This window comes from Grampus griseus (assembly GCF_964374135.1).
Source record: "Grampus griseus genome assembly, chromosome: 4".
Classification (NCBI taxonomy): Eukaryota; Metazoa; Chordata; class Mammalia; order Artiodactyla; family Delphinidae; genus Grampus; species Grampus griseus.
Genome location: NC_138997.1, coordinates 36,719,428 through 36,746,531, shown reverse-complemented (window position 1 = coordinate 36,746,531; position 27,104 = coordinate 36,719,428). Strand labels below are relative to the sequence as shown.

General features: G+C 36.6%; 1 protein-coding gene across 6 annotated transcripts in view; it reads left to right on the top strand.

Moving 5' to 3' along the window:
* The window catches only part of ARHGAP24 (Rho GTPase activating protein 24), a 507,712-nt gene that overhangs the window by 471,879 nt on the left and 8,729 nt on the right, over positions 1-27,104 (top strand). For all 6 annotated transcript variants that reach the window (XM_082653461.1, XM_082653465.1, XM_082653462.1 and 3 more), the window contains 3 exons: positions 11,313-11,445; positions 12,062-12,135; positions 15,845-15,966. In XM_082653461.1, the coding sequence (XP_082509587.1) occupies positions 11,313-11,445; positions 12,062-12,135; positions 15,845-15,966 (329 nt within the window). The remainder of the gene's footprint in view (positions 1-11,312; positions 11,446-12,061; positions 12,136-15,844; positions 15,967-27,104) is intronic.

Below are 27,104 nucleotides of genomic sequence, written 5' to 3'. Positions count from 1 at the left end.
TTTAAAACTCTGTATGTATAAAGTAAAATTCTACATGTATGACTACAATATGAACTCAAAGAAAGTAGAGAATTTTGACTCTTGATCACCTTTTTTATCCCTAGCATCTAGAACAGTGTCTGACACAATGTAGGCATTCAATATATCTTTCTTAAATAAATGGATACAAGGAGTATATTTTGAATATATTTGTTGGGTAAAAGAGTGCAAATATTTCTGATATCTCAATAAGTAGACAACTCATGCTCTTATTTTCATAGATTAGAATTCAGGAAATTTGAAAAATGTCATGTTTCAAAACAACTTCTAAAATTCTGTTAAAATATCATTTTTGTCAACTCAAGCAAAATGCCTGCCGATGTTAATGTGGAGTCATAATCTTATGAATGGGAACACAATTTCATACAAGCCACAAATCTAAATTAAAACCAGTACCTTTACTTGTTTTGTATTCCAGAAATGCTCCATGAATATGGATGCATTATACTTCCAAAGTGAAGTAGCTTTTGATTTATAACAAAACAACAACGAAAAATAAAAACACCCCCCCTAACTTCTGCTCAATACAATTTGTTTGTCTCTCTTCTTCCCGCTTATACTGACCTCTCTTAAATATAGTCCTAGTGGATAACAGCACTAATATAATATATATCTGTATACGTGGTAGCAAAGTATCCTTTCCAACAAAGAGCATGACAGCATTTATTAGTAGGAGATTCACAATAAATACATAATTGGATCCTTTTAAAGTTTTTTAGTCTTTCCCCCAATACGTATATATACACACAAATTAATAAACTGGAATGGTATCATTTTAGCTCTTATGTGGAGAATGCTTTTGTGTTGTAATAAAAGACTGTTGAAGTGTTCAGAGGAGGAACATGTTCTGCGTGGACTTGAACAGTTTGGGTGTTGATTTTGTAGATTCATCTGGATATGCCAGAAAACCCTTTTAAGTTCCCTCTAGCACCATGAGTTACAGATTCAACAGTGTAAAATTAGGCATTTCTTTATTCATCTCCTTTATAACAGGGGTCCCCAGCTCCGGGGCCGTGGACCTGTACGGGTCCGCAGCCTGTTAGGAACCGGTCCGCACAGCAGGAGGTGAGCAGGGGCAGAGCGAAGCTTCATCTGCTGCCCCCCCCACCCCCGTTGCTCCCTATCGCCTCGCATTACCGCTTGAACCATTCCCCCGCCTCCGCCCCCGTCCGTGGAAAAACTGTCTTCCGCAAAACCGATCCCTGGTGCCAAAAAAGTTAGGGACCGCTGCTTTATAAGGCACAAAGGTTTTGTTTCCTACCTTATTGACTTTATTAGAAGAAAATAAGTATTCTGGAAAAGAATGTTTGCATCCTTTATTGTTTATCCTAGAATCAGATAATCAAAATTTTCCAGTCTTGTGATGGTTACGAAAGGAAATGAGCAACATGCAAAAGAGTCAGCCTTAAAGATACATTAATAAGAAAAAAACGTTAGATTAAGGAAACTTTGCTATTTAGGTTTCATTAACTAGAAAAATTACCGGTGATATTTAGCTCTGTTTTATTTTTATTTAAAAATGGAAATATTAAATTATATACATGGATTTTAAATGCTGTTGGGGAAACTTAAAAATATATTTTTTCCATAAATATACCCCATCAACATCAGAACATCAATAATGATTCTCTGGGACATTCTTGGTTGCATAATCTGAAATCTCTCAGGAAAGAAAATTAATTGTTGAATGTATTATGATGATGACGTTTCCTTTGTTTCTCCTGAAAATCCATTTGCAGAGTTTAGTAAAGGGAAAAATATGTAGGCAGACAACATAAAATTGTAAAGTAACTCAATACAGCTGTAACTTCTCTATTTTAGCTAAGCCAATTTCATTTGAAGATCATATGAAACTGAAATTACAACCCATAACGTTTTAAGTCCAGGGTACAATTGAAACAAGCAAGGGTTATGTGATAAAGTCTCTGGTACATACAATTACCAATGTAAAGACATGAAAACTAGTAGAGCCACAGAGGTTTCTCTGTGAAAGAATCCTTTGCATCTGTACATCAGGAGTCAAATGTTAGGAAAGACAGCATATCCCATTTAAGCAAGAAATGTGGAAGATCATCATTTACATCTCATTAGATAATTACATAATCACAGTATACTTACAGAATGTATATTATTCCTTCCAGTTGTCTTTATTTCTGAGCCATTTCTGGAGGAAATGTGAGGTGGGCAAGAAGTGTCCTAATCCACCTCTCTCAAACTATAGTCACATAATGCAATGAATAGTAAGTGCTATTTGTTCATTGTAACTTAAAATTTTCTGTAAATGAGTTTTCTTGTGTCTCTTACTATGAGTAGTTTCTTTATATCCACCTGAAAATAAGTCATCTGAATTGACAACAATCTTCTAATTTTTTAAATCATTTATGCAATTCCTGGCATATATTTTACACTTCGTGAATTTAGGAAATTATGTTTCACAGAACAGCCAGAGAAAGTGTTAATGCAATGGATATTATTCCATCGTGACTCCCAACCTAGATTAGGAATGACTATGTTTTTAAAAATCGTGAGCAAATTAACTACTTCTTCCATTAACAGCTATAGATACTCTCCGGAATCTCAAAGGCTTGAGTTTTCTCCTGAGACAATTATGAATAAATTCAATAAAGTTTTACTGGCACTGAGAGAGAACAAAGTCCAACATGCACAGTCAATCAAGGAGAGCCTTGATTCATTTTCTTCATACCATGAAACCAACTGGATATGTTTACAAAAATTCTACAAAGAATAAAATATATATATATATATATATGTAGTACCTGTGTGTGTGTGTGTGTGTGTGTGTGTGTGTAGTATGTGTATATATGTATATATAGTATGTGGATACAAGCACACTTATAATAGAATCTCTCCAGTTTGCAAACAGGCTATCTCTAATCTCTTTATCATTCGTGACTTTCAAGTAATTCCTTAGATCAATACATATTCTAAGCAGTTATATACATTATTGATATGAATATGTTCTTATTTTAATAAGAAAATCTTTGTGGCTCCTTGACCTCAGATTTGTTTTCTATGTGAAAAAATTTTTTTCGTAACATAGGTCTTAAGAGCTTGGACAGTATTAATGTCATTTATAGTAGAAGAATGCAACATGTGTGTTTGAATGTTACTTCTAAGTTGAATTTGGATATAACATTGAACCTTGGATCTCAAGTCACCAGGGCCATTGTGAACTCATTTTAATAGTCATGTTCATTAATTTTGTAACTGACAACATATTTCTGTAATTAATTAATTTAATTTTTTGAGATATAATCGACATATAACACTGTGTAAGTTTAAGGTGTACAGTGTGTTGGTTCAATATGTTTATATGTTGCAATATGATTGGCATGTTGCCTAGCACCTCTATCAGGTCACATAATTATAATTTCTTTTCTGTAGTGAGAACAATTAAGATCTAGTCTCTTAGCAAATTTGACATTTATAATACAGTATTGTTGACTGTATTCACTATGCTGTGTGTTAGATCTCCAGAACTTATCTACTATTTGCATCTTAAGGTTTTAGTTAGGTTTTTTGTGTTGTTGTCGTTGGAATTGAATGCTATGTATGTACAAGGTAGCCTGTTAAAATAGTTATACTGATGTAATGTTACTGCAAGGAAACTTGTCTGAATGTTCTACATCAAGCCTTTTAAATGCCTCAATTGCACTAGCCTTTCCACTCTGATGAACTCACCTTGGTTCTATGATGGAAAACGTCAGATTTTATTTTTATTCTTCAGTCTAAATTTTTTTAAATTAATTAATTATTTTTGGCTATGTTGGGTCTTCATTTCTGTGCGAGGGCTTTCTCTAGTTATGGCAAGTGGGGGGCCACTCTTCATCGCGGTGCGCAGGCCCCTCACTGTCGCGGCCTCTCTTGTTACACAGCACAAGCTCCAGATGCACAGGCTCAGTAGTTGTGGCTCAAGGGCCTACTTGCTCCGCGGCATGTGGGATCTTCACAGACCAGGGCTCAAACCCTGTGTCCCCTGCATTAGCAGGCAGATTCTCAACCACTGTGCCACCAGGGAAGCCCTAAATTTTTAATTTACTTAGAGATATTAGAGTGTGGCTATTTATAAATATGCTCTCAAACACTAATCCAAACGAACTAAATGATGTCACCTCTAATGGCTAATCTATACTATAAGTATATATGTTTCTTTGTAATGTATATTTATCTGTATATGCTTAAACAGTTGCCCTTTGTATTCATATGTAGTATTCAAAAGCTATACAAGGCATTTTACTTGTCATTTATATTTGTTTGGTACAAGTGATTACCACCTGGATGTGTATGTTCAGGGGTCTAGGGTGGGAAGACAGGCTTGTAGCGGAAAGACCAAGGAATATGCTGTTATGTTAATGGAGATGAGTGATAACTTGAATTTGAGCAGTGTCAATGAGACTGCTGAGGAGGGAACAGATTCATGAGGTATGACATGAGAATATATAGGATCCAGTCATTGGTATTTTGCAAACTTTCCAGGTGATTCCAATGTGCAGCTTAGTCTGAGAATCACTAGTCACTGTTAGATTTAGAATCTCAGAAAAGGAAAAATTTAGGTTGACTTCTAGGTTTCTTGTTTGTTTCTGTGAATGGTGATGCCATTCATGGTTGAGAAAATGGTAAAGGAGGAATAATTTTATTGCAAGGTTTTTGTTGTTGTCCAGCTTTGTTTATATGGAGTTCAGAGTGTGTATGGAACGTCTAAGAATTCAGTGGAAAGGTCTGGTTTGGAGATGTATACTTTGTAGTCATTGTAGAAAAGTGATCATCGAACTTAGGGATTTAGCCAGGGTATGTACACAGAGTCAATGAGAATAGTACTTAGAAGCCAGCAGAGGAAGAAAAGCTTGGGAGCTGACTAGGAGAAGGTGAGTGAGGTGACAAGAAAACAATGAAATGAGAGACTTACCCAGGGGAAATATTTGTCAGAAGTAGCAAATGGATGAATATCCATGAATTTTTTTTTTTCAGTTTGGGGCTGTAGTTACTTTCTATTTGAGGGATCTATGATGTAGAATCACGAAACTCAGACTGCTCACAGGAATCTTCCTTCAGCTACACAACAGGGCATTTTATTTGTTACTTTAAGTATCTTATACACATATAAGGGTATGTGTGTGTGTATGGTATGTTGCATTGTATATAAAACTGTCAAATACTCTTTTTATGTGATTAGCTAGCGTTTTAAAGGGGGAGTCTATATACACATAAGTAATTACATACATATAAGTCATCCTAGAAGTAGGAAAGAAAATGTCAATGTAACAGTTTGGTTTAAGCATGAACAACATCTCCCCACCAGCATTCCTCCCACCTCTTCCATCATGAACACTGGAGAGATAAGTATGTAACTAGTCAGCGCCAACGGATGATAGAGTAGCCAGATTTAAACTTGTGACCATTACACATTAGAACTGCCTCCTTATTTGGAAGTTTTCAACCTCAAATACATGTTCTATATTAATATCCCTTGACCTTGGCAACATACGAAAACTGAGGAGCTTTAAAAAATCTCAATGTCCAGGCTTCACCCAGACCAATTATATCAGAATATACATGACCCAATCATCAGTATTTTGAAAAACTTTCCAGGTGACTCCTGTGTGCAACCAAGGTTGAGAATCACTTTCTTCTATGTCACGCTGGTCAATCTGACAATATTTCCATAAATCTACATTATCTGAAAGCATGTTTCTATCTTTCTGATGACATCTCATTACCTAGTACTCTGGCATGGTTTTATAGGTAAGCTCATGAGATGCAGATTTGGTGTATCTGCTATAACAAAACACCACAGACTGGGTGGCTTAAACAACAGAAATTTATTTTTCTCACAGCTCTGGATGCTGAAAGCCTGACACCAGGGTGCCAGCATGGTTGGGTTCTAGTAAAGGCTCTCTTATTGACTTCTAGATGGCTGCCTTCTTACCCTGTGCTCACATGGCCTTTCCTCCTGCATGTGCATGGGAGCAAGGCGGTAGGGAGCAAGCTTACTGGTGTCTTTAATTATAAGGGCACTAATCCCGTCAAACCAGAGCCCCACCCTGATGACTTCATCTAACCCTAATTACCTCCCAGAGGTTTCATCTCCAAATACCATCACATCACATCAGAGGCTGAGCCTTCAACATATGAATTTGGAGGAGACAACAATTCATTCCATAGTAAGGGTTGTCTTGCTGTTCTCTGCCATCATTGCTTTTAAACCAGGAGGCTTCTTTGAGACAAGCACTAATTCAGTGTAGTCCAGACAGATAAAACTGCCCTTTTGTGTTGTATATAATTCAGCAGTGACACTTACATAACTACAGTGAGCCATGACAGTTTAACCAGATTCAAATTTTACTGCCAAAAAGTATACCATTTTTGACAGATATATAAAAAATGAGTTACAACAGAACCAGACTTTTCTTGTAAATGTTTAGTTTAGTTTGGAACTGCCTACTGCCTTTGGATTTGCTTTTCTATGTCTTGGTGAATTTGGTGCACAGAACTCCATGTTGTTTAAGACAGTTTGGTGGCAGGCTTCATCTTGGTAATGCTGCTGAATGTTTTCAGTCTCATATATGTTCTTCCCAGAGTTTGATAGATATGACATTATTTTTTCTTAGTTCCAAGCAAATTTTAGGTTATCTCATTGTGTGTGTTGCAAAGAACTTCACAATATCTTTAATAACTCCCTGTGGGGTGCCTGGAAATTCATTCTATTCACTTCAATCAATGGATTATGTTGTGTCCTGTGCAGAGTATCCAGAGTGAAAAATTCCCATTTCTAATTTTGAGGCTTAAAAGTTCTAAGGTTTTTGTCTGTGTAGTATTGTACTTGGAATTACTGTGGCATTCTACTTATCTCTGTGTGTGAGTCTGTTTATCAGGGAAGGCAGGGGTGGGGTTAGAGGATGAGCAAGACAGATTGTTGTCAGACTCCTTTATCCCTGTTAGGATTAGTAAGGGGCCAATATTGTACATAGATTATAAATAGGCAAGCAATTTCTGGGAAGTATAAAAAGTTTCTTAAGATCACACACCTGGCAGGGACTTTGCAGATAAAAAATACAGAAAATGTTTAAGGAGTCAAACAAATGAGGCATGGGATGGAAACGTGTTGATGGTGATGGGTTAGAGATACAAGCCCAAGGGGGACAAAAAAGATCTATGTTGTTCATCTCTGTCTCACCTATCATGTGGTGTGAGGTGGTACATACTGTAGGTGTTCAGCAACTATTTGGTGAGTGAATGATAGAACAATCCCAGAATGACCAAAGGAAGACCCTCAAGAATATAAAACTAAGTCAATTATAGAAAGTCTCATGGAATTCATGTTTGATTAAAAAGAACTACAGGATCCAGAAGTAAAGTCCAAGTACAAATTTAAGGTGAAAACAAACCCCATATGTTGATCAATTAAGGGATATATGCTACAGAATATCTTCTGGTCTGATAGCTCTTTTACTCAGGATTCCTGGGCCTGTCTCTGCCTCTTTGCTATCATTGGATAGGATGTGCATGATTATTTATCTTTATTTCTGAAAACACATTCTACCACCAGGTGGGTGAAGGAGACCTGAGGTCTGGATAATGAATTTATATTAGCAAGTAGTTTTGAATTTCTACCAAACGAGTGTGACTTTAAAACCTCTCATATCTCAGCAATTAGCCCCAAGGCATGTTCTGTCAGTGCAGTTTCCTGTTCGTGTACCTAAACGGAGTTAATAACAGGACCTACTCACTGGACAGCTGTGAGGGCTTGAGACAGGGAGAGATGTGTGTAGATGTGTGCTGCTGCTATTGTTGTTGTCATTATTATTATTATAAACCAGTTTAGGGATTTTAATTCTCCATTGTACATCAACTTTTGCTACAATATAGTCACTTCACTTCACTTTGCTGAAGAACATGATGTATTTCTCTGAGGCAAAGACAGCACATCCCACTAGGTACTGTGGGCAATTAACACGTCACATTGATATCTACTTAATTGGCTGTACATACTAAAGCAAATATTAATCAGGCAAAGTAGTGGGTTTTCAGTAAGAGATACAAGTCTGTAGAGGTAGATGCAGAATGTTGCTATTTTGTAGAATGGAGATACAAAGAGATTTTTCAGAGAAACATCAGATTTCCCCTTTCAGTGAGTAGCATGCTGGCAGTTGGGGCGGACAGACTGTGAGCCTCTTGAGGTGAACCGGAACTGGCAAACATGTTCAAGTCTTCCCGGAAATGATTGATTTCTTCCGTTTGGTGGGAAAGGACAAAGCCAAAAATGAGAACACTAGGAAAATGGAAAAGTCTCTATTTCTACAAAATAACCTAAGTTTAGTAAAGCCCCTCAGAAACAGTCAAAAAATTTTAAGTTGTATACTTTAAGCCAAAAATGTAATAACCTTTGTTAATTGAAATAAAAAAGAAAATGTATTCAGTTATTTTTTCCTTACCATTTTTATATAAACAACAGTGTATGGGTATATACTTACAATGCTAGAAACTAATGCAATGTATCACTTTAGAGAAGGAAGAAAATAATCATCATAGTCCACATCTCTTACCTTGATTCATAGCGCAAATATATCTATTCTTGGAGCATTACTGCAGCTTTGGTGCTCAGAAAATTGTGGTGGATGAAAAATGATTCTGCAGCCTTTCATCCTTCACAATTTTCACACCATCTCAATTAGTTTAACTTTGCAATCATGCCATCTAGTGCTCAAACGTCCTCAGTACTACAGCTCAACTTCATTAGAAGCAAAATAATACAGTATCAGGCAAGTTACGTTAAAAACACTGTGCTTGGGGACAGGCAATATAATGAATAGTCCATTGTTGAGACACTAAACCAGATTTCTTGCTAAATAAATATTTCTTGTTTATCATTATTGTTTCATTAATTTATTGCATTTAATTCATAAATATTTTTGTATATTCTATTTATATAGTCATACAAATTATACATAACATACACCATATATTGAAATTATACTTATTTTATTTTTGTATTCCTTTCTGTGTCTTTCTATAACTTTAACAAAATGGTCATTGAATTTGAAGGCAACACAACCCAACGACCCAGTCATGGATTGGGTTTGATTAGAGGGGATTGGATAGAGTGGAATAAAAAGATGGAAATCATTTATTGTAATATTTGATTGCATTGCATATCCTGCCCCAGGTTGTGGTTTTGCTACTGCTGATGACTGTGCCTTCAAGGGTCAGGTGCTTCACGACATACCAAGAGAAACACAGAAGGGTTTTGGATTGCACGAAATATAGCAATTTACCAGAAAATAAAAAAACTAGGGTCTTTTTTTTGCTTTACCATTGAGACTATTTTATATATCTTTTTTAAAAAAAATTTAGGAAAGTATTGTTAGAAATTAATGAGCTTGAATAGTTTTCAAGATGTCCCAGAGACATGATTTTTGTGTTCTTTCCTAGCCTTTAAGATGGCCTCTATGTTGTCTATCGGTTCAGAAATTTAAGAGAAAAAATTCATTTCTGTAATTATGAAAAGAATAAAATTGATTAAGGACAGGCCCTATCAGATCACCTCCATCATTTTAGCATCCGAAAAAAGGTTGACAATATACCAGCTCTGACTGACTCTGATGTTAAAATGGAAAACCTCAGCCCTTGCCCTGATTCCAAGGTAGATGAAGTCCTATGGTCCATGAGGATGCTCCCCTCTGCTCAGACCTCATTCTCTGAGCTCTTTTTCCCTTAGCCTTTGGTCAGCTCCTCAAGGACAGGACACTCCATCCCACTTTGGGCGCTGTTTACGTGCCTTGCTTTAATCGGAATGACTTCTTTTATTCTTCACTCTCATTTAGTTCATTCTTACACCCCCTCAGATCTTACCCTGAGCATCATTTCTTCAGAGAAGCCCTCCAACCCCTGAATTAGTCCTTTCTTGTTATTAGATGGCACCCCAAACGTTTCCTTATTACTACTCACCACATTTGTAATTATATACTTGTGTTATTATCTACGTTCTATCTCCTACTCCCACTAGATTATAAATTATGAGCAGGCTAGAATATTCCTTTTTATAACGCTTTAGGGTCCTAGCCACTGTGTTTTCTATAATGCCTGTTACAGAGAGGTTATGCAGGAGATAGTTGAGGAAATCAACCTAAGAGTCCAAAATTGAGAACTGAGATGCCCATTGTCCCAGCCCATGTAGATTTGTGAAGTCAACTCTGCTTTTATGTCACCCTTGGGGCAAGAGAATTGTCACTGAGGCAGGAAATTCTGGTGCCTCTATCCCAGCTTCTGAAGGAATACCCCTCAGCGACTTGTCACTTCCTGCAGCAGAGTCTGGGATTGGAGTGTTTGTTCCCACCACTTACAGAATCCCTGACCTTGCTCACCACCACTCTTCCCACTTCTTGGGAATCAATTGACCTTTCACTCCCTGACCACCACTCTCCTTCCCACGCTCTTGTTCCTCACCCCCAAAACAAAGCAAAGCAAAACAAAACAAACCCAAACCAACCACCTCCTCCTGCCTCTACTGTCAGCCATCTTCATGGATTAACAGAGAGATACAGAGAACAAAATATAAATTAATATTTCAGTAAATTATCCTATCACTCTGGTATTCAGCAGAGAATAAAAATAAATTTTACACAAAGGACACGTTAAGTTTTCAGTGTTTATTTTTGTAGCACTTCCCTTCTCTTTCTAGAAGACTGTAAGGGTCACCAACTATCTTAGAATATCAGACAAGAAATCATTCTGAGATCAATCATCTTCAAAGTGAGTTTTTCTTAAACAGTTAAAACATACTAAACTTCAGGTGTCTATAACCAATCACCAACATCTTCTAAAGAATAAGAAATGAAATTAGGATCTATAAGTAATTAAGTTTGACATTGAATACATATAGACACACATATGTAGATTCGGTGTTTTTTGGTGCATTGTATTATATTTTATTATAAATCTGGTATATATATTCTCGTTTTAGAAAAATAACACTTTTGCTTAACATCAAATACACACAAAAGAAAAATGCTTGCATTTTTGAATATTTTCAAACCACACTGAGGATTCCAAGTGTCTCCTGGATCCCTCTCTTTTCCACCTGTGGTAGCGTCTAATAGGTGTTACCCAAGCATGTGCTTCTTGAAAGCTGGATCAACTAATTCAATTGTCAACTCATTTAGAAGTCTGACTCTTAGATGTATACTTGATGAAAAAACTAACCAAACGGTATGAAGTTCACTCCGTAGAAACTCTTTACACTTCTACCTCCACAGCAACACAGATGTACACACAGTGGCATCACTTCTTAAACTGTATCTCCGAGAACTTCCAGAACCGGTTATTCCTTATGCCAAGTATGAGGATTTTTTGTCTTGTGCCAAACTGCTCAGCAAGGAAGAGGAAGCTGTAAGTCCATGCATTTATTTCTTAAAAAGCTATTGTTTGGGTTTTTTGTCAGTGTTCTTAGTCTTTAATCTGTAAAGTTTCCTTTGTCCCATGCTTGGATTGTTTTCCACTATTCTAAGTATTGACATCACACATATTTAGATTTTACACACACAACGCAGGTCCCATTTTTAATCCTCTCTCTGATCAAAAAGAAAAGTACAGATGAATAAATGAAATCAGCACTGCTTGCCACTTTGCACCCAAATGCTAAAAATCGGAAGGACTCTCACTATATTAAAGCTACTCCTTCCCCCAAACAACCTTATTACAAATAAGGCAAACTTCCCTTTTCAGTCAATTGTGAACAAATGTTAAAAATGTTAAAAGGGCTTCACTTAAACATGTTTCTCCACAAATAGTGCTTACAGAGATATTTGAAATTCTTTTACATCTTTTGAAAATATTTCTGAAATGTTTTCTGTGATAGTGGCAAGTTTTCAAGACAGTATCCTTCACTGGTAATATGTGAAACTAACTAAAAAAAAAAAAAAAAAAAGGCTGTATGCCCATTTTCCATGTGCTTTAATTCCAAGGCCAACACTTAGATAACATTTATTCTCTTCTTTATATTCAGGGTGTTAAAGGATTAGCAAAGCAGGTGAAGAGCTTGCCAGTGGTCAATTACAACCTTCTCAAGTATATTTGCAGGTAAGAATTGTCCTAAAGACAAAACTAGGCCTTCCCTGGTGGCGCAGTGGTTGAGAATCCTCCTGCTAATGCAGGGGATGTGGGTTCGAGCCCTGGTCTGGGAGGATCCCACATGCCGCGGAGCAACTGGGCCCGTGAGCCACAACTACTGAGCCTGTGCGTCTGGAGCCTGTGCTCCGCAACAAGGCCGCCATAGTGAGAGGCCCGTGCACCGCGATGAAGAGTGGCCCCCGCTTGCCACAACTAGAGAAAGCCTTCGCACAGAAACGAGGACCCAGCACAGCCAAAAATAATTTAAAAAAAAAGACAAAACTAAATTTAAGAAGACTGTATTTAGCCTGACACTAATTTACTTTTGACAGTGAATAAAAATCACTTAACTGCTCTGACCTCCAGTGTTGGCCTCTATAAAACTGAGGTTTGACAAGGTGATCTTTTTTTAAATAAATTTATTTATTTATTATTTATTTTTGGCTGTGTTGGGTCTTCGTTGCTGCCCGTGGGCTTTCTCTAGCTGCGGCTAGTGGGAGCTACTCTTCATTGCGGTGCGTGGGCTTCTCATCAAGGTGGCTTCTCTTGTTGCGGAGCACGGGATCTAGGGTGCACGGGCTTCAGTAGTTGTGGCACATGGGCTTAGTTGCTCCGCGGCATGTGGGATCTTCCCAGACCAGGGCTTGAACCCGTGTCCCCTGCATTGGCAGGGGGATTCTTAACCACTGAGCCACCAGGGAAACCCTTGACAAGGTGTTTTCAAAAGTTTCTCTGAGCACTAAAATTGTTTGATTTAGTAATTTGCTGTTTCTGAAGTCTCTCTGGCCTCTACATATTAAAGATATGTTGCTTTGAACTTCCATCCAGGTTGTTTATAATTGTACCATGTACCATTGTTTAACAGAAGGAGCGTGTATCCTGGCATGAGAAAGATCTGCCCAGGAGTCCAGATTCTACCACTGACTACTTACGTGTCTTTATGCAATTTTCTTATCCTCTTTGAGACTAAAGATCCTAATAGGTAAAAAGGTAGTGAAAACACATATTTCACACAGCTGTTTTAAAAATTAAAGTATATTTTAAAATTTTATATACCTATACATTTATACATATAGTGAATGCTAATATTAATTTTTTCCATTTCTCTCAAGACTCATTGAAAAAACATCGTAACTCAATTCTGCTAGAATAATAATTGTGCTTCATAAAGCTCTCTCTCAATGACCATGTTTAATGTCAGGGATGCTATGTACCATGTCTGTGCCCCTATTTAAGAAATCAAGTATGTACTATTGAAACATATTAAATTTATTTTTTTTAATTTTATTGGAGTATAGTTGATTTACATGAAACATATTAAATTTAAATAAAGAGATTAATGATTGGCACTACAGGTCATTGTAAAGTATTTTAAACGATAGCTTCCCAGTCCATTTTTAAATAAAATTAAAATTTTTAATTCAGTACAGTGCATCATTTACATGTGTTTTTTGCGTCATGATTAGATAAATGTACAGCTGACTGGGAACTATGGAGTTTAAGACTCATGCCAGACACTGTGGAGTTCATTGTCAACTGTAATTGAGTAGGAATTCCAGAACCTCCTGCCATACTTTTTCTGGTGATGGTTAGCATTCAGGAAACAAACAAGACCTTAGGTTTCAGAATTTGAAAAAGCAAGAAATAGTTTCACAGATAAGATAGACTTATTAACATAGAAGGGTTCCATCCCAAGTTTTTGAACTAATTCAAGCTATTGTAGTGGATAAGAAAAGGATGACAGTCTCTTAAGTAAAAGGGAAAAAGGCTTTTTGGAGAACAGTATTGCAAGTCTTTATCTCCACAATAGAAAACCTTAACTTCTCTTAACACATTTAAAGCAGACTTTTAATTTCAGCTATTTCAAATAAGAAATAGTAGTTTGACTTTTTGCCCTTCAGTTTTGCTATAATTAGGCTGTATAACAGTAGTGAACATGTGGAAATAGGCACTTTTTAATTTTTATTTTTGGCCACACTTGTGGGATCTTAACGGCAGTGAAAGCATGGAGTCCTAACACTGGACCACCAGGGGATTCCCAAACAGCACCTTTTTAAAAACTCATGGTATAGTAATCAAGAGTTCAGAATCTAGCGTCAGATTACCTGGATTCAGATCTCAGCTCTGCAAACTCTGTGTTCTTGGAGAAGATTCTTACCTCTCTGGTGCCTCATGTGTCTAACCTGTAAAATGGAGATAATGGTATTTACCTTACAGAGATGCTTTGAGAGTTTAATAAGTTAGCACGACTGACACATAATAAAATATATTATTTTAAATAACACATAAAATAGGTTAAAACTTTTTTCATCACTTCTTTGTCTCATTAGTACAATTAGTAAGTGTAAGGTCGGATCTTAACAAATGGCACCGCGAAACAGAGGAAAGCTTCAAGTGAGCTTTATTAGGGAGCGCTCCCGGGGCGAGGTTCACTGGTCGGAGAGAAAGGGGCCAGAGAAGTTGCACCCGGGCGAGGGTTGGGCAAGATTTTATAGGGGAAGAAGGGAAAGGGGTGTGGTGAATCTGGGAGGGCGCAGGGTATTCCTTATTTGGTGGTCTTTTCCGGTATCCTGGGGGACCGTTAGTCCCGCTCCTCGAAAGGCAGGAAGGCTGGGCCGGGTGCAAAGTCCCCAGGTCAGTTCCTGGAACTGGGTGGTCCGGAAAGTCTCCAGGTCAGTTTCTGGAACTGGGTGGTCCGGAGAGTTTCGGTCTGATGCAACCTGTGAATCTGATTGTGTTCCCCTGCCTCGGGCCAGTTGGCCTTACAGTAAGCCATGAATTAATAGAAGTTCTTGTAGAAACAAAGAGGGGATGGGAAATGAAGAAAAGCTGAAAAATTACAAAAACAATCTCTGCTATTAAAATCATTTGGAGATAGTGGGAAGCAGCCGCATAGCACAGGGAGATCAGCTCAGTGCTATGTGACCACCTAGAGGGGTTGGATAGGGAGGGTTGGAGGGAGGGAGATGCAACAGGAAAGAGATATGGGAACATATGTATATGTGTAACTGATTCACTTTGTTATAAAGCAGAAACTAACACACCATTGTAAAGCAATTATACTCCAATAAAGATGTTTTAAAAAAAAATCATTTGGGGAAAGGGCTATTTCATGCCTCTAATTCGTTAGCACCTAACAAGTTAAAACAATTTGTGCTTGCAATTTTTCATATCAGTAGAACTGAGGTTTTATTTTAAACCATGTTTGATCTCATTTTTTAATAGACTATAAATTCGAAGCTCACAAATTACTCCACAAAGAGAGTTGATTCCTCCTCTCTGAAATAAGAGATTGTACCAGACAATCTTATTTATAGTTCTTGAATTAAATATATATATAAATTTAATATTTTATTTAGGGATTGGAAAGAAATTCATATTCTTGAATCTCAAGTCCACATTAGCATTATCCAAACACTCTTGTTCCTGTGACTGACAGGGAAACCAAGCCAAGCCAAGCCAGAGCAGATATTTGATATGATCCCTTATGAGTTTGATCCTTAATAATTTGCAATATACATTCTGCACATTTGACAGAGAGATGTTTGAATTCCTAACGAATTTTGTGTCCATAATCATCTTTGAATGTACTCCACTTCATAAATTTCCTGATAACCCATTTTCTTCCACTAACAAGTTTGATCCCATTGTGTTTTGTTCATACTCTTGCACCCAACAGGTTCTTGGATGAAGTACAGTCCTATTCAGGAATTAACAAAATGAGTGTGCAGAACTTGGCTACTGTCTTTGGCCCTAATATCCTGCGCCCCAAAGTGGAAGATCCTTTGACCATTATGGAGGGTACGTAAATTATTATCTTACACCCTCATCAATAGAACTGTCTCTTTGTTGTCTTGAATCTATTCTCCTATGAGGAAACTAGGGAAATAAGTGAATCCATGGTAACTCCATTCATGAACTCAAGTTCTTCAAATACAAAAACTCCTCTTTGGGAGTCAGACATTTTTTTTGGAGTTTACTAAACATAACTTACCAAACGATTCCTTAGGAGTTTTATAAGAATAAGTGGAACTTCCATAAGTCATCTGCAAAATATCACACAAAAATGGGAAAAAATCTAATTCACTTTTTGAGTCCAATGCAATTTTCAGAAAATTCAAATAGTTACTATTTTAAGTTAATGTATTTTTATTAATTCTGGTTTTATTTGACGAATTTCAAGAGGCAGAAAATATGGGCCTTTGTAAGATAATGCTGCTTATTTACCTTGGGTTAAACATGAAGAAATTCTTGTTTTCTATATTACAAAATGCCTCAAATTCTTTTTCACAATGAACTGTTACTTCTGTTTATTTCCAGCAGGCCTCACTGCTTGAGTACTTTTCTTACCTGTGGCCATCAGTAGTACTGTTGATGTGCAGGTCTTGCTGAGCTGAAAGAGTAAGGTTAGAAGATGGAAAACTCATTAAGCAGCAGAAAAGAGAGAACTAGACATAGAGATTGTTCAGAGATCTGCAGAGGGTATTCCTCAAGTCTTTGCCTAAGAATTGATTTATGCTTGCACTAGAGGACTCTACACTGCTTTCTGGGAGAGAGTACCAGAAATCAGTACTCTGAGCCATTCCTGGGCCTTACACCAAGCTTGAAATAATTGTGTTTCCCACAACCAGAGTAGAAAACCCTGACATTGAGACATTGTATCGAGACCTCAGAAAGGTATTACCTTGGTGATAATGTTAAAAGTTACAGTCTCTATATAAAGTTTTTAAAAGAAATCCCAATGATTCAATAGAGATTTGGGGAAGAAAAGGAGGAATAGTTGGAGCACAAAGGATTTTTAGGGCCATGAAACATTGTTCTATATGATACTGTAATGGTGGATACATGATATTATGCATTTGTCAAAACCCAGATCTCACGAAGAGTGATTTCTAATATAAACTGTGGACTTTAGTTAGTAATAATAATAATGTGTCAATATCGGTTCATCAATGGAATCTAAAACTGTTAAAAACCTAAAACTGCTCTAAAGGTTTCACATTAGAAACTATGCAATTCAAAAGGACATGGATCGGGCTTCCCTGGTGGCGCAGTGGTTGAGAGTCCACCTGCCGATGCAGGGGACATGGGTTCGTGCCTCGGTCTGGGAAGATCCCACATGCAGCAGAGCGGCTGGGCCCGTGAGCCATGGCCGCTGACCCTGCGCGTCCGGAGCCTGTGCTCTGCAACAGGAGAGGCCACAACAGTGAGAGGCCCGCGTACCGCAAAAAAAAAAAAAAAAAAAAAAAGGACATGGATCAAAATAAATCCTATAAATGTAAAAAACTCCAACTTATCTTCAAACCCCTAACTGTATAGCAAAAAAAGTCCAACAGAATTTAAAGATATTTTTTCCAAATTAAAGCAGTGTGCTAAAAAAGAAAACATATGTTCCCCTAAGACTTATAGTCAATGTTTATGTCAACTTTATCCATAATATCTCCAATCTGAAGACTGATCAATTGTCCTTCAATTACTGAATAGATGAACAAATTTTGATACATCCATGAAATGGAATTCTACTCAGCAATAAAAAGAATGAACTACTGATACATGGATAACAATATGGATAAATAACAAAAGCATTATGCTAAGTGAATAATGCCTAGACACAAAAGACTTCATACTGTATAATTGCATTTATATGAAATTCTAGAAAAGAAAAAACTGTAGTGACAGAAAGCAAATCAGTGGTTGCCATGGATAGTGGATTGGCTACAAAGGGGCACAAGGGAATTATCTATATAATGATTAGGTGGTGATTAAAGGACTGTCATTTGTCCAAATTTATCATATACCTCACAGATATCTTGTACATGTGCAAAATGAGACATGTACAAGGTAATGTATTGCAAAAAATACAACCTGAATCTACATTTCAATAGAATGTTGCCATACATATGTATTTTAAAGTGCCTAGGTACCTTCAAAGGAAAATTGAATTCTTATCCAGTTCTTATGAAAAAAGTGTCCCATAATATGGTATTTAAGTTCAACCTGTATAAAATTATATGAGCCTGGGGAATTGTTGGAACATGTAGTCCAGTGGGACTCCCAAATCTGCTTGGACTCTTCAGAATGGACAGGTGATTATAACCACTCTGACCTCATTTATTTCGGCTTCATGTTTCTTATTAGCATTCTAAGGAAGAGAATGACAGAGAGGGGAGAATAAAAAGGAAAAAAAGATAGTGCATATAATGACACATACATCATTATTACTACCAGGCTAGTCTGTCCTAAATGGCTATAAAAATTGAAAGGAAGTCACTTTGCAAGAAATGATTGCCATTTACTATTCTGGAAACTAGATGAAAGCAAAGCCTTCCAAGGTAATAGAAATATATTTCTAAATCTCTAGGGATCTGACACTCACTCTATAATCGTGGCAGGTATACACTGGCATAGTTCTTCACACATTTCATCATGGAGACCTTGAGGATATCTCTCTTCAATTAATTAAATGCCTCACACAGTTCACAACTGTGATAAAAAGCAGTGATGTTTCTAAATTGCTACATAATTGATATGACAATCCAGTTTTCTACAAGCCAGTCTTAAAAATATTAAATCCAGTTATCATCCATAAGTCGGTCTTAAAAATATTAAAAGTATTTGCAAAAATGTGAACAGTGTACCTCTTCTCCTTCGATTGTTTTTAAAAAAATAAATACATTGTTTTTATTAATATGTAAAAAAAAAAAAGCAGTGATGTTTCACATGTTAATATTCCAGTGATGGGGAAAGCTCAGAAGTTACTAAAAGAGAAAAGATAGATATAGAATACCATTAATTTCATTCAGTCTTTTTTCTTCCATAACTCCATCATAATTGATGATTCAGTAGATAGTTGTCTTTTATTTAGTTTCTTATTAGAACAACACCGAGTTTACTTATTTTTACTACAGTTTTAAATCCAGCAGCTGTTCTAATTTCATTCTTTTACATGTAGCTGTCCAGTTATCCCAGCACCACTTATTGAAGAGGTTGTCTCTTTCTCCATTGTTTATTCTTGGCTCCTTTGTCATAAATTAGGTGACCGTGTGTGTGTGTGAGTTTATCTCTAGGCTTTCTATCCCGTACCATTGATCTATATTTCTGTTTTTATACAGATACCAAACTAGACCGTAGTATAGTTTGAAGTCAGGTAGCCTGATTCCTCCAGCTCCATTTTTCTTTTTCAAGATTGCTTTGGCTATTCGGGGCCTTTTATGTTTCCATACAAATTGTAAAATTTTTTGTTCTAATTCTGTGAAGAAGGCCAGTGGTAGTTTGATAGGGATTGGATTGAATCTCTAGATTGCTTTAGGTAGTATAATCATTTTCACAATGTTGATTCTTCCAATCCAAGATCATGGCATATCTCTCCATCTGTTTGTATCATCTTTAATTTCTTTCATCAGTGTCTTATAGTTTTCTGCATACAGGTCTTTTGTCTCCTTAGGTAGGTTTATTCCTAGCTATTTTATTCTTTTTGTTGCAGTCGTAAATGGGAGTGTTTCCTTAATTTCTCTTTCAGATTTTTCATCATTAGTATATAGGAATGACAGAGATTTCTGTGCATTAATTTTGTATCCTGCTACTTTACCAAATTCATTGATTAGCTCTAGCAGTTTTCTGGTAGCATCTTTAGGATTCTCTATGTATAGTATCATGTCATCTGCAAACAGTGACAGCTTTACTTCTTCTTTTCCAATTTGGATTCCTTTTATTTCTTTTTCTTCTCTGATTGTTGTGGTTAAAACTTCCAAAACTATGTTGAATAATAGTGGTGAGAGTGGACAACCTTGTCTTGTTCCTGATCTTAGTGGAAATGGTTTCAGTTTTTTACCATTGACAACGATGTTGGCTGTGGGTTTGTCATATATGGCCTTTATTATGTTGAGGAAAATTTCCTCTATGCCTACTTTCTGGAGGCTTTTTATCATAAATGGGTGTTGAATTTTGTCGAAAGCTTTCTCTGTGTCGATTGAGATGATCATATGGTTTTTCTCCTTCAATTTGTTAATATGGTATATCACATTGATTGATTTGTGTATATTGAAGAATCCTTGCATTCCTGGGATAAACCCCACTTGATAATGGTGTATGATCCTTTTAATGTGCTGTTGGATTCTGTTTGCTAGTATTTTGTTGAGGATTTTTGCATCTATGTTCATCAGTGATATTGGCCTGTAGTTTTCTTTCTTTGTGACATCTTTGTCTGGTTTTGGTATCAGGGTGATGGTGGCCTCATAGAATGAGTTTGGGAGTGTTCCTCCCTCTGCTATATTTTGTAAGAGTTTGAGAAGGATAGGTGTTAACTCTTCTCTAAATGTTTGATAGAATTTGCCTGTAAAGCCCTCTGGTCCTGGGCTTTTGTTTGTTGGAAGATTTTTAATCACAGTTTCAATTTCAGGGCTTGTGATTGGTCTGTTCAGATTTTCTATTTCTTCCTGGTTCAGTCTCAGCAGGTTGTGCATTTCTAAGAATTTGTCAATTTCTTCCAAGTTATCCATTTTATTGGTATAGAGTTGCTTGTAGTAATCTCTCATGATCCTTTGTACTTCTGCAGTGTCAGTTGTTACTTCTCCACTTTCATTTCTAAATCTGTTGATTTGAGTCTTCTCCCATTTATTCTTGATGAGTCTGGCTAATGGTTAATCAATTTTGTTTATCTTCTCAAGAACCAGCTTTTAGTTTTATTGATCTTTGCTATTGTCTCCTTCATTTCTTTTTCATTTATTTCTGATCTGATTTTTATGATTTCTTTCCTTCTGCTATCTTTGGGGGTTTTTTTTGTTCTTCTTCCTCTAATTGCTTTAGGTGCAAGTTTAGGTTGTTTATTTGAGATGTTTCCTGTTTCTTAAGGTAGGATTGTATTGCTATAAACTTCCCTCTTATAACTGCCTTTGCTGCATCCCATAGGTTTTCAGTTGTCGTGTCTCCATTGTCATTTGTTTCTAGGTATTTTTTGATTTCCTCTTTGATTTCTTCAGTGATGTCTTGGTTATTAAGTAGTGTATTGTTTAGCCTCCATGTGTTTGTATTTCTTACAGATTTTTTCCTGTAATTGATATCTACTCTCATAGAATTGTGGTCGGAAAAGATACTTGATACAATTTCAATTTTCTTAAATTTACCAAGGTTTGATTTGTGAACCAAGATATGATCTGTCCTGGAGAATGTTCCATGAGCACTTGAGAAGAAAGTTTATTCTGTTGTTTTTGGATGGAATGTCCTATAAATATCAATTAAGTCCATCTGGTTTAATGTATCATTTAAAGCTTGTGTTTCCTTATTTATTTTCATTTTGGATGATCTGTCCATTGGTTAAAGTGGGGTGTTAATGTCCCCTACTATGATTGTGTTACTGTCGATTTCCTCTTTTATGGCTGTTAGTATTTGCCTTATGTATTGAGGTGCTCCTCTGTTGGGTGCATATATATTTACAATTGTTATATCTTCTTCTTGCATTGATCCCTTGATCATTATGTAGTGTCCTTCTTTGTCTCTTGTAATATCTTTGTTTTAAAGTCCATCTTGTCTCATATGAGAATTGCTACTCCAGCTTTCTTTTGATTTCCATTTGCATGGAATATCTCTTTCCATCCCCTCACTTTCAGTCTGTATGTGTCTATAGGTCTGAAGTGGTCTCTTGTAGACAGCATATACACAGGTCTTTTTTTGTATCCATTCAGCCAGTCTATGTCTTTTGGTTGGGGCATTTAATCCATTTACATTTAAGGTAATTATCAATATATATGTTCCTATTACCATTTTCTTAATTGTTTTGTGTTTGTTATTGTAGTTCTTTTCCTTCTCTTGTGTTTCCTGCCTAGAGAAGTTCCTTTAGCATTTGTTGTAAAGCTGGTTTGGTGGTGCGGAATTCCCTTTTATTTCTTTTTCTTCTCTGATTGCCATGGCCAGGACTTCCAAATCTATGTTGAATAAGAGGGGTGAGAGTGGACATCCTTGTCTTGTTGATGATCTTAGTGGAAATGCTTTCAGTTTTTCACCATTGAGTATTTGCTGTGGGTTTGTCATATACGGCTTTTATTATGTTGAGGTAGGTTCCCTCTATGCTCGTTTTCTGTAGAGTCTGTTTTTTAAACATCTTTATTGGAGTATAATTGCTTTACAATGTTGTGTTAGTTTCTGCTGTATAACAAAGTGAATCAGCTATATGTATACATATATCCCCATATCCTGTCCCTCTTGTGTCTTCCTCTCACCCTCCCTATCCCACCCCTCTTTGTGGTCGCAAAGCATCAAATTGACCTCCCTGTGCCTTTGGGTGTTGAATTTTGTCAATATATTTTTCTTCATCTATTGAAATGATCATATGGTTTTTATTTCCTAATTTGTTAATATGGTATATCACATTGATTGCTTTGCATATATTGAAGAATCCTTGCATTCCTGGTGTAAATTCCACTTGATCATGGTGTATGATCCTTTTAATTTGTTGTTGGATTCTGCTTGCTAGTTTTTTGTTGAGGATTTTTGCATCTATGTTTATCAGTTATATTGGTCTGTAATTTTCTGTTTTTGTGATATCTAACATCATACATAAAAATAAGCTCCAAATGGATTACAGACCTAAATTTAAGACCAGACATTATAACAGTCTTAGAGGAAAACATAAGAAAAGCACTCTTTGAAATAAACCACAGCAAGATCGTTTTTGACCCACTTCCTAGAGTAATGAAAATAAAAATAAACAAATAGGACCTAATTAAACTTAAAAGTTTTAGCACAGCAAAGAAAACCATAAACAAGATGAAAATATAACCCTCAGAATGGGAGAAAATATTTGCAAATGAAGCGATGGACAAAGGATTAATCTCCAAAATATACAAACAGTTCATGGAGCTCAATATCAGAAAAACAAAGAACCCAATTAAAAAGGGGGCAAAAGACCTAAATAGACATTTCACCAAAGAAGACATGCAGATGGCCAAGAGGCACATGAAAAGATGCTCAACATCACTAATTATTAGTGATGCAAATAATTATTAGTGCAGCAAATAAAAACTACCATGAGGTATCACCTCACACCGGTCAGAATGGCCATCATCCAAAAATCTACAAACAATAAATGCTGGAGAGGGTGTGGAGAAAAGGGAACCCTTTTGCACTGTTGGTGGGAATGTAAATTGATAGAGCCACTATGGAGAACAGTATGGAAGTTCCTTAAAAAACTAAAAAGAGAGCTACCATGTGACCCATCAATCCCACTACTGGGCATATACTGTGAGAAAACCATAATTCAAAAGGTCACATGTACCCCAGTGTTCACTGCAGCACTATTTACAATAGCCAGGACATGGAAACAACCTAAATGTCCAACAGTAGATGAAAGGAAAAAGAAAATGTGGTACATATAAACAATGGAATATTACTCAGCCATAAAAAGGGACGAAATTGGGTCATTTGTAGAGATGTGGATGGACCTAGAGTCTGTCATACAGAGTGAAGTAAGCCAGAAAGAGAAAAACAAATATTGTATGTTAACGTATATATGTGGAATGTAGAAAAATGGTACAGATGAACCTATTTGTAGGCAGGAATAGAGACGCAGACATAGAGAATGGACATATGGACACAGGGCGGGGGGAAGGGAGGGTGCGACGAATTGGGAGTTTAGGTTTGAGATAAATACACTACGTAAAATAGATAGCTAGCGGGAACCTGCTGTATAACACAGGGAGCTCAGTTCGGTGCTCCATGATGACCTAGATGGGTGGGATGGTGGGGGTGGGGGGGAGGTCCAAGAGGGAGGGTATACGTATAGCTGATTCACTTCATTGTACAGCAGAAACTAACAACATTGTAAAGCAATTTTACTCCAATAATAAATAAGTAAATAAATAAATCCAGCAGCTGAAATATAGTTGGACAAGTACATGATTTGCAGTGAGAAGATGAAGAAGCATCATATTTCAGCCTGGTCACTTATCATCTGTGTGTCCCTGGGCAGAACTGTAACCTCTCTGAACCTCAATTTTCTCATCTGAAAAATGTTAAGTCCTATCTCACAGCCTTCTGAGAAAATTTAGAAGATGTAAGTGAAACATTTCCACCTAACACAGTTTCACAAACTCTAACACACACAGGAATAATCTGGGAATATTGCTGAAATTCTGATTCAGAAGGTCTGTCTGTGGTGGGTCCTCTATGCTCTGCTATTGCTACTATTTTGTTATCGTTGGTGTCATCTGGGGGCTGGTTAGAAATGTAAAATCTCATGCCCCACTCAGTATGTACATTTTAACAGAATCTCCAGATAATTTGTATGAACATTAATGTTTGAGCAGCACTGGCCAGCATCAGACCTAACAAACTGCAGATTCCTAATCTAAATATGTTAGAAGTTTTGAATCATTACAGAAGTGTGAAGGATATAGATGAATATAACACATATTTTCCTATTCAGAATTTGACTATAAATTATATTCAGAGCCAAATCTTGCCCAGGTGTTGCTTTAAGCTAATGAGTGGCCTCATCCCAAGTCAAGCTTCTACTCTCTGACAGCTACTAGAAGCTATTTCAGTAGATATCTTCATTGTCAAAAGCACTTATCATTTTCTTCACCAAATTTATTTAAGTATTTTAAATAATATTACCTTTACTAACTAAAATTTGTTTCCCTGTATTTATTTATCAGAGACTACTCTTAGGAGCTTTTATCAACACGGTAAAAGAAACACAGTTAACACACCACATTAATATAGTTCAAGCCAAAGCAAAGATGATTAATGCTTTCATGAGCCTACACTGCTTTATTGTGGGTATATGAATAAAATTCTTAAAAAGATTCTTAGGGGGTTGGGACACCTAAAGTTGTGAAACTAATTTAGAAGCCTAGTTAGTGGTGGTGGCCTATTTTAAGGGGTGGGAGCAGCCCAGCATGTAAGTCAGTGAGGAATATATGAAAATATATTTTGAGATTTTAGCTAATATGCCATAAAACCTGATAAATCCACCAATTTTTAGAAAGAATATTACTGCTTTTTATGATAGATTAGCCTTTCTATCCACTGTTGTCTGAGTTATTTTTACTATCTGAAACTTGTAAGGTATTGATTTCTAATCATACTTTACAGTGAATAATATAAATATAAGGATCAAATGAGAACCTTAGCATTTTCATTTGTGTAAGAGAATTATTTTCTTTCTTGAAGGTCTTCTCTTTGTTTAAAATGCCCTGAAGTGTTGATATTTCTTTAGAGCAGATTTGCTATTGGCAAATTCTGTTTTTGTTTAGCTAGGAATGTTTTATTTGTCCCTCATTTTTGAAACATAGGTTTGCTGGATAATATAATTCTGGCAATGAGAATGATGAAAAATCAGCTGATAATCTTATTGAGAATCCATTATACATGAGTTGGTTATCTCTTGCTGTTCTCAAGGTTCTCTTTAAGACAGTTTGACTATGATGGATCTAGGTCTGGATCCTTTTGCATTTAGCTTGCTTGGAATTTGATGAGTTTCTTGAATGTGTAGACTCATATTTTTCATCAAATTTCTTCAAATTCCAGCAACTCTTTCTTCAAATATTCTTTCTGCTCATTTCTCTTTCTACTCTCCTCCTGGGATACCATTACGCCTATGCTGGTATGCTTGATGGTGTCCCACAGGTCTCTGAAGCTCTGCTCATTTGTCTTTATTCCTCTTCCTTCTGTTCCTCAGACTGGGTAACCACAGTTGTCTTCAGGTATGCTGATTCTTTCTTCTGCCTGCTCAAGTCTGCTGTTGATCCCCTCTACTGATTCTTTTCATTTCAGTTATTGTACCTTTCAACTCCAGAATATCTATTTGATTCTTTTCTACACTTTCAAGCTCTTTATTGATATTTGGTGAAACATTATTCTCACTTTCCTTTGGTTCCTTCATTTATTAGAAAACATTTAAAATAGCAAATTTAAAGTCTTTGACCAGTGAGTACAGTGTCTGGGTTTCCTCAGAGTCTGTTTTTTTTTTCCTTTTTTTTCCTTGTATATGGGCCATGCTTTGTTTATTTTTTGCATGTAGCATTATTTTTTTGAAAACTGCATGTTTTTTAAATAATATAATAATATGGGAACTCTGGATATCAGATTCTTACCCTCTCTTTGTTGTTTTTGCTGTTTGTTGTTTGGTTTTTTAGTGAGTTTTCTGAAATAATTCTCTAAAGTCTATATTATTCGTCATCCGTGGCCACTGAAGTCTCTGCTTGGCTTACTTAGTTGTCAGCTAAGGATTGAACAAAGATTAAAAGACTAGAGCTAATAAGTTTCCCAGTCTTTACCAAGACACTCTGTGTTCATGTTGGGGCAAACTTTCAACACTCAGCCAGGAAGGTTACAACTCTGCTTTAGCATTCAGATCCTTTTTGTGCAGAGCCTCAAGATCCGTCAGAGGTGAGAGCTTGGGGACTTCTCAGTTCTTTCCTGAGCATGCATATAGCCCTAGGCATGCACAGAACCCTAAGCATGCATGTAATCTTCTAAATTCTCAGGAATAAAGCAGAGCTTTTCAACACCTCCTTTGGAAGTCTCTTTCCTCAGATTTTCCTTCTAAGCTTTTTGTTTAGCCTATTGTTTGTCTTCAACTGTTATCCACTTGCTTTAGGCAAACATGATTTTAAATGAAAGAGCCCCTAATTGTTTTTGACAAATGGCCTTGAGAAAGTGTTGCTCACCCTGGTCAAATTCTTATTTAGATAAAATGAAGACAAGCCTCTTGAGTGGCGTCTTCCAGGGAACCACCAAACAAGTAAAATAATGACAATTCTTTGGGAATGGGACTTTGAAGGATTTCCATCCCTGCTTTTCCCATTCCAGTGGCTGCCAGACTGCTGGTTCCCACTGTGATTGTGGGCTGTTGGTTTTCAAGGCCACTGCAGAGAGGAGGATAGGAATAGGATGAGTTAAAATACCACAGTGCTTGCTGTTCTGTACCAAGATTCAATGAT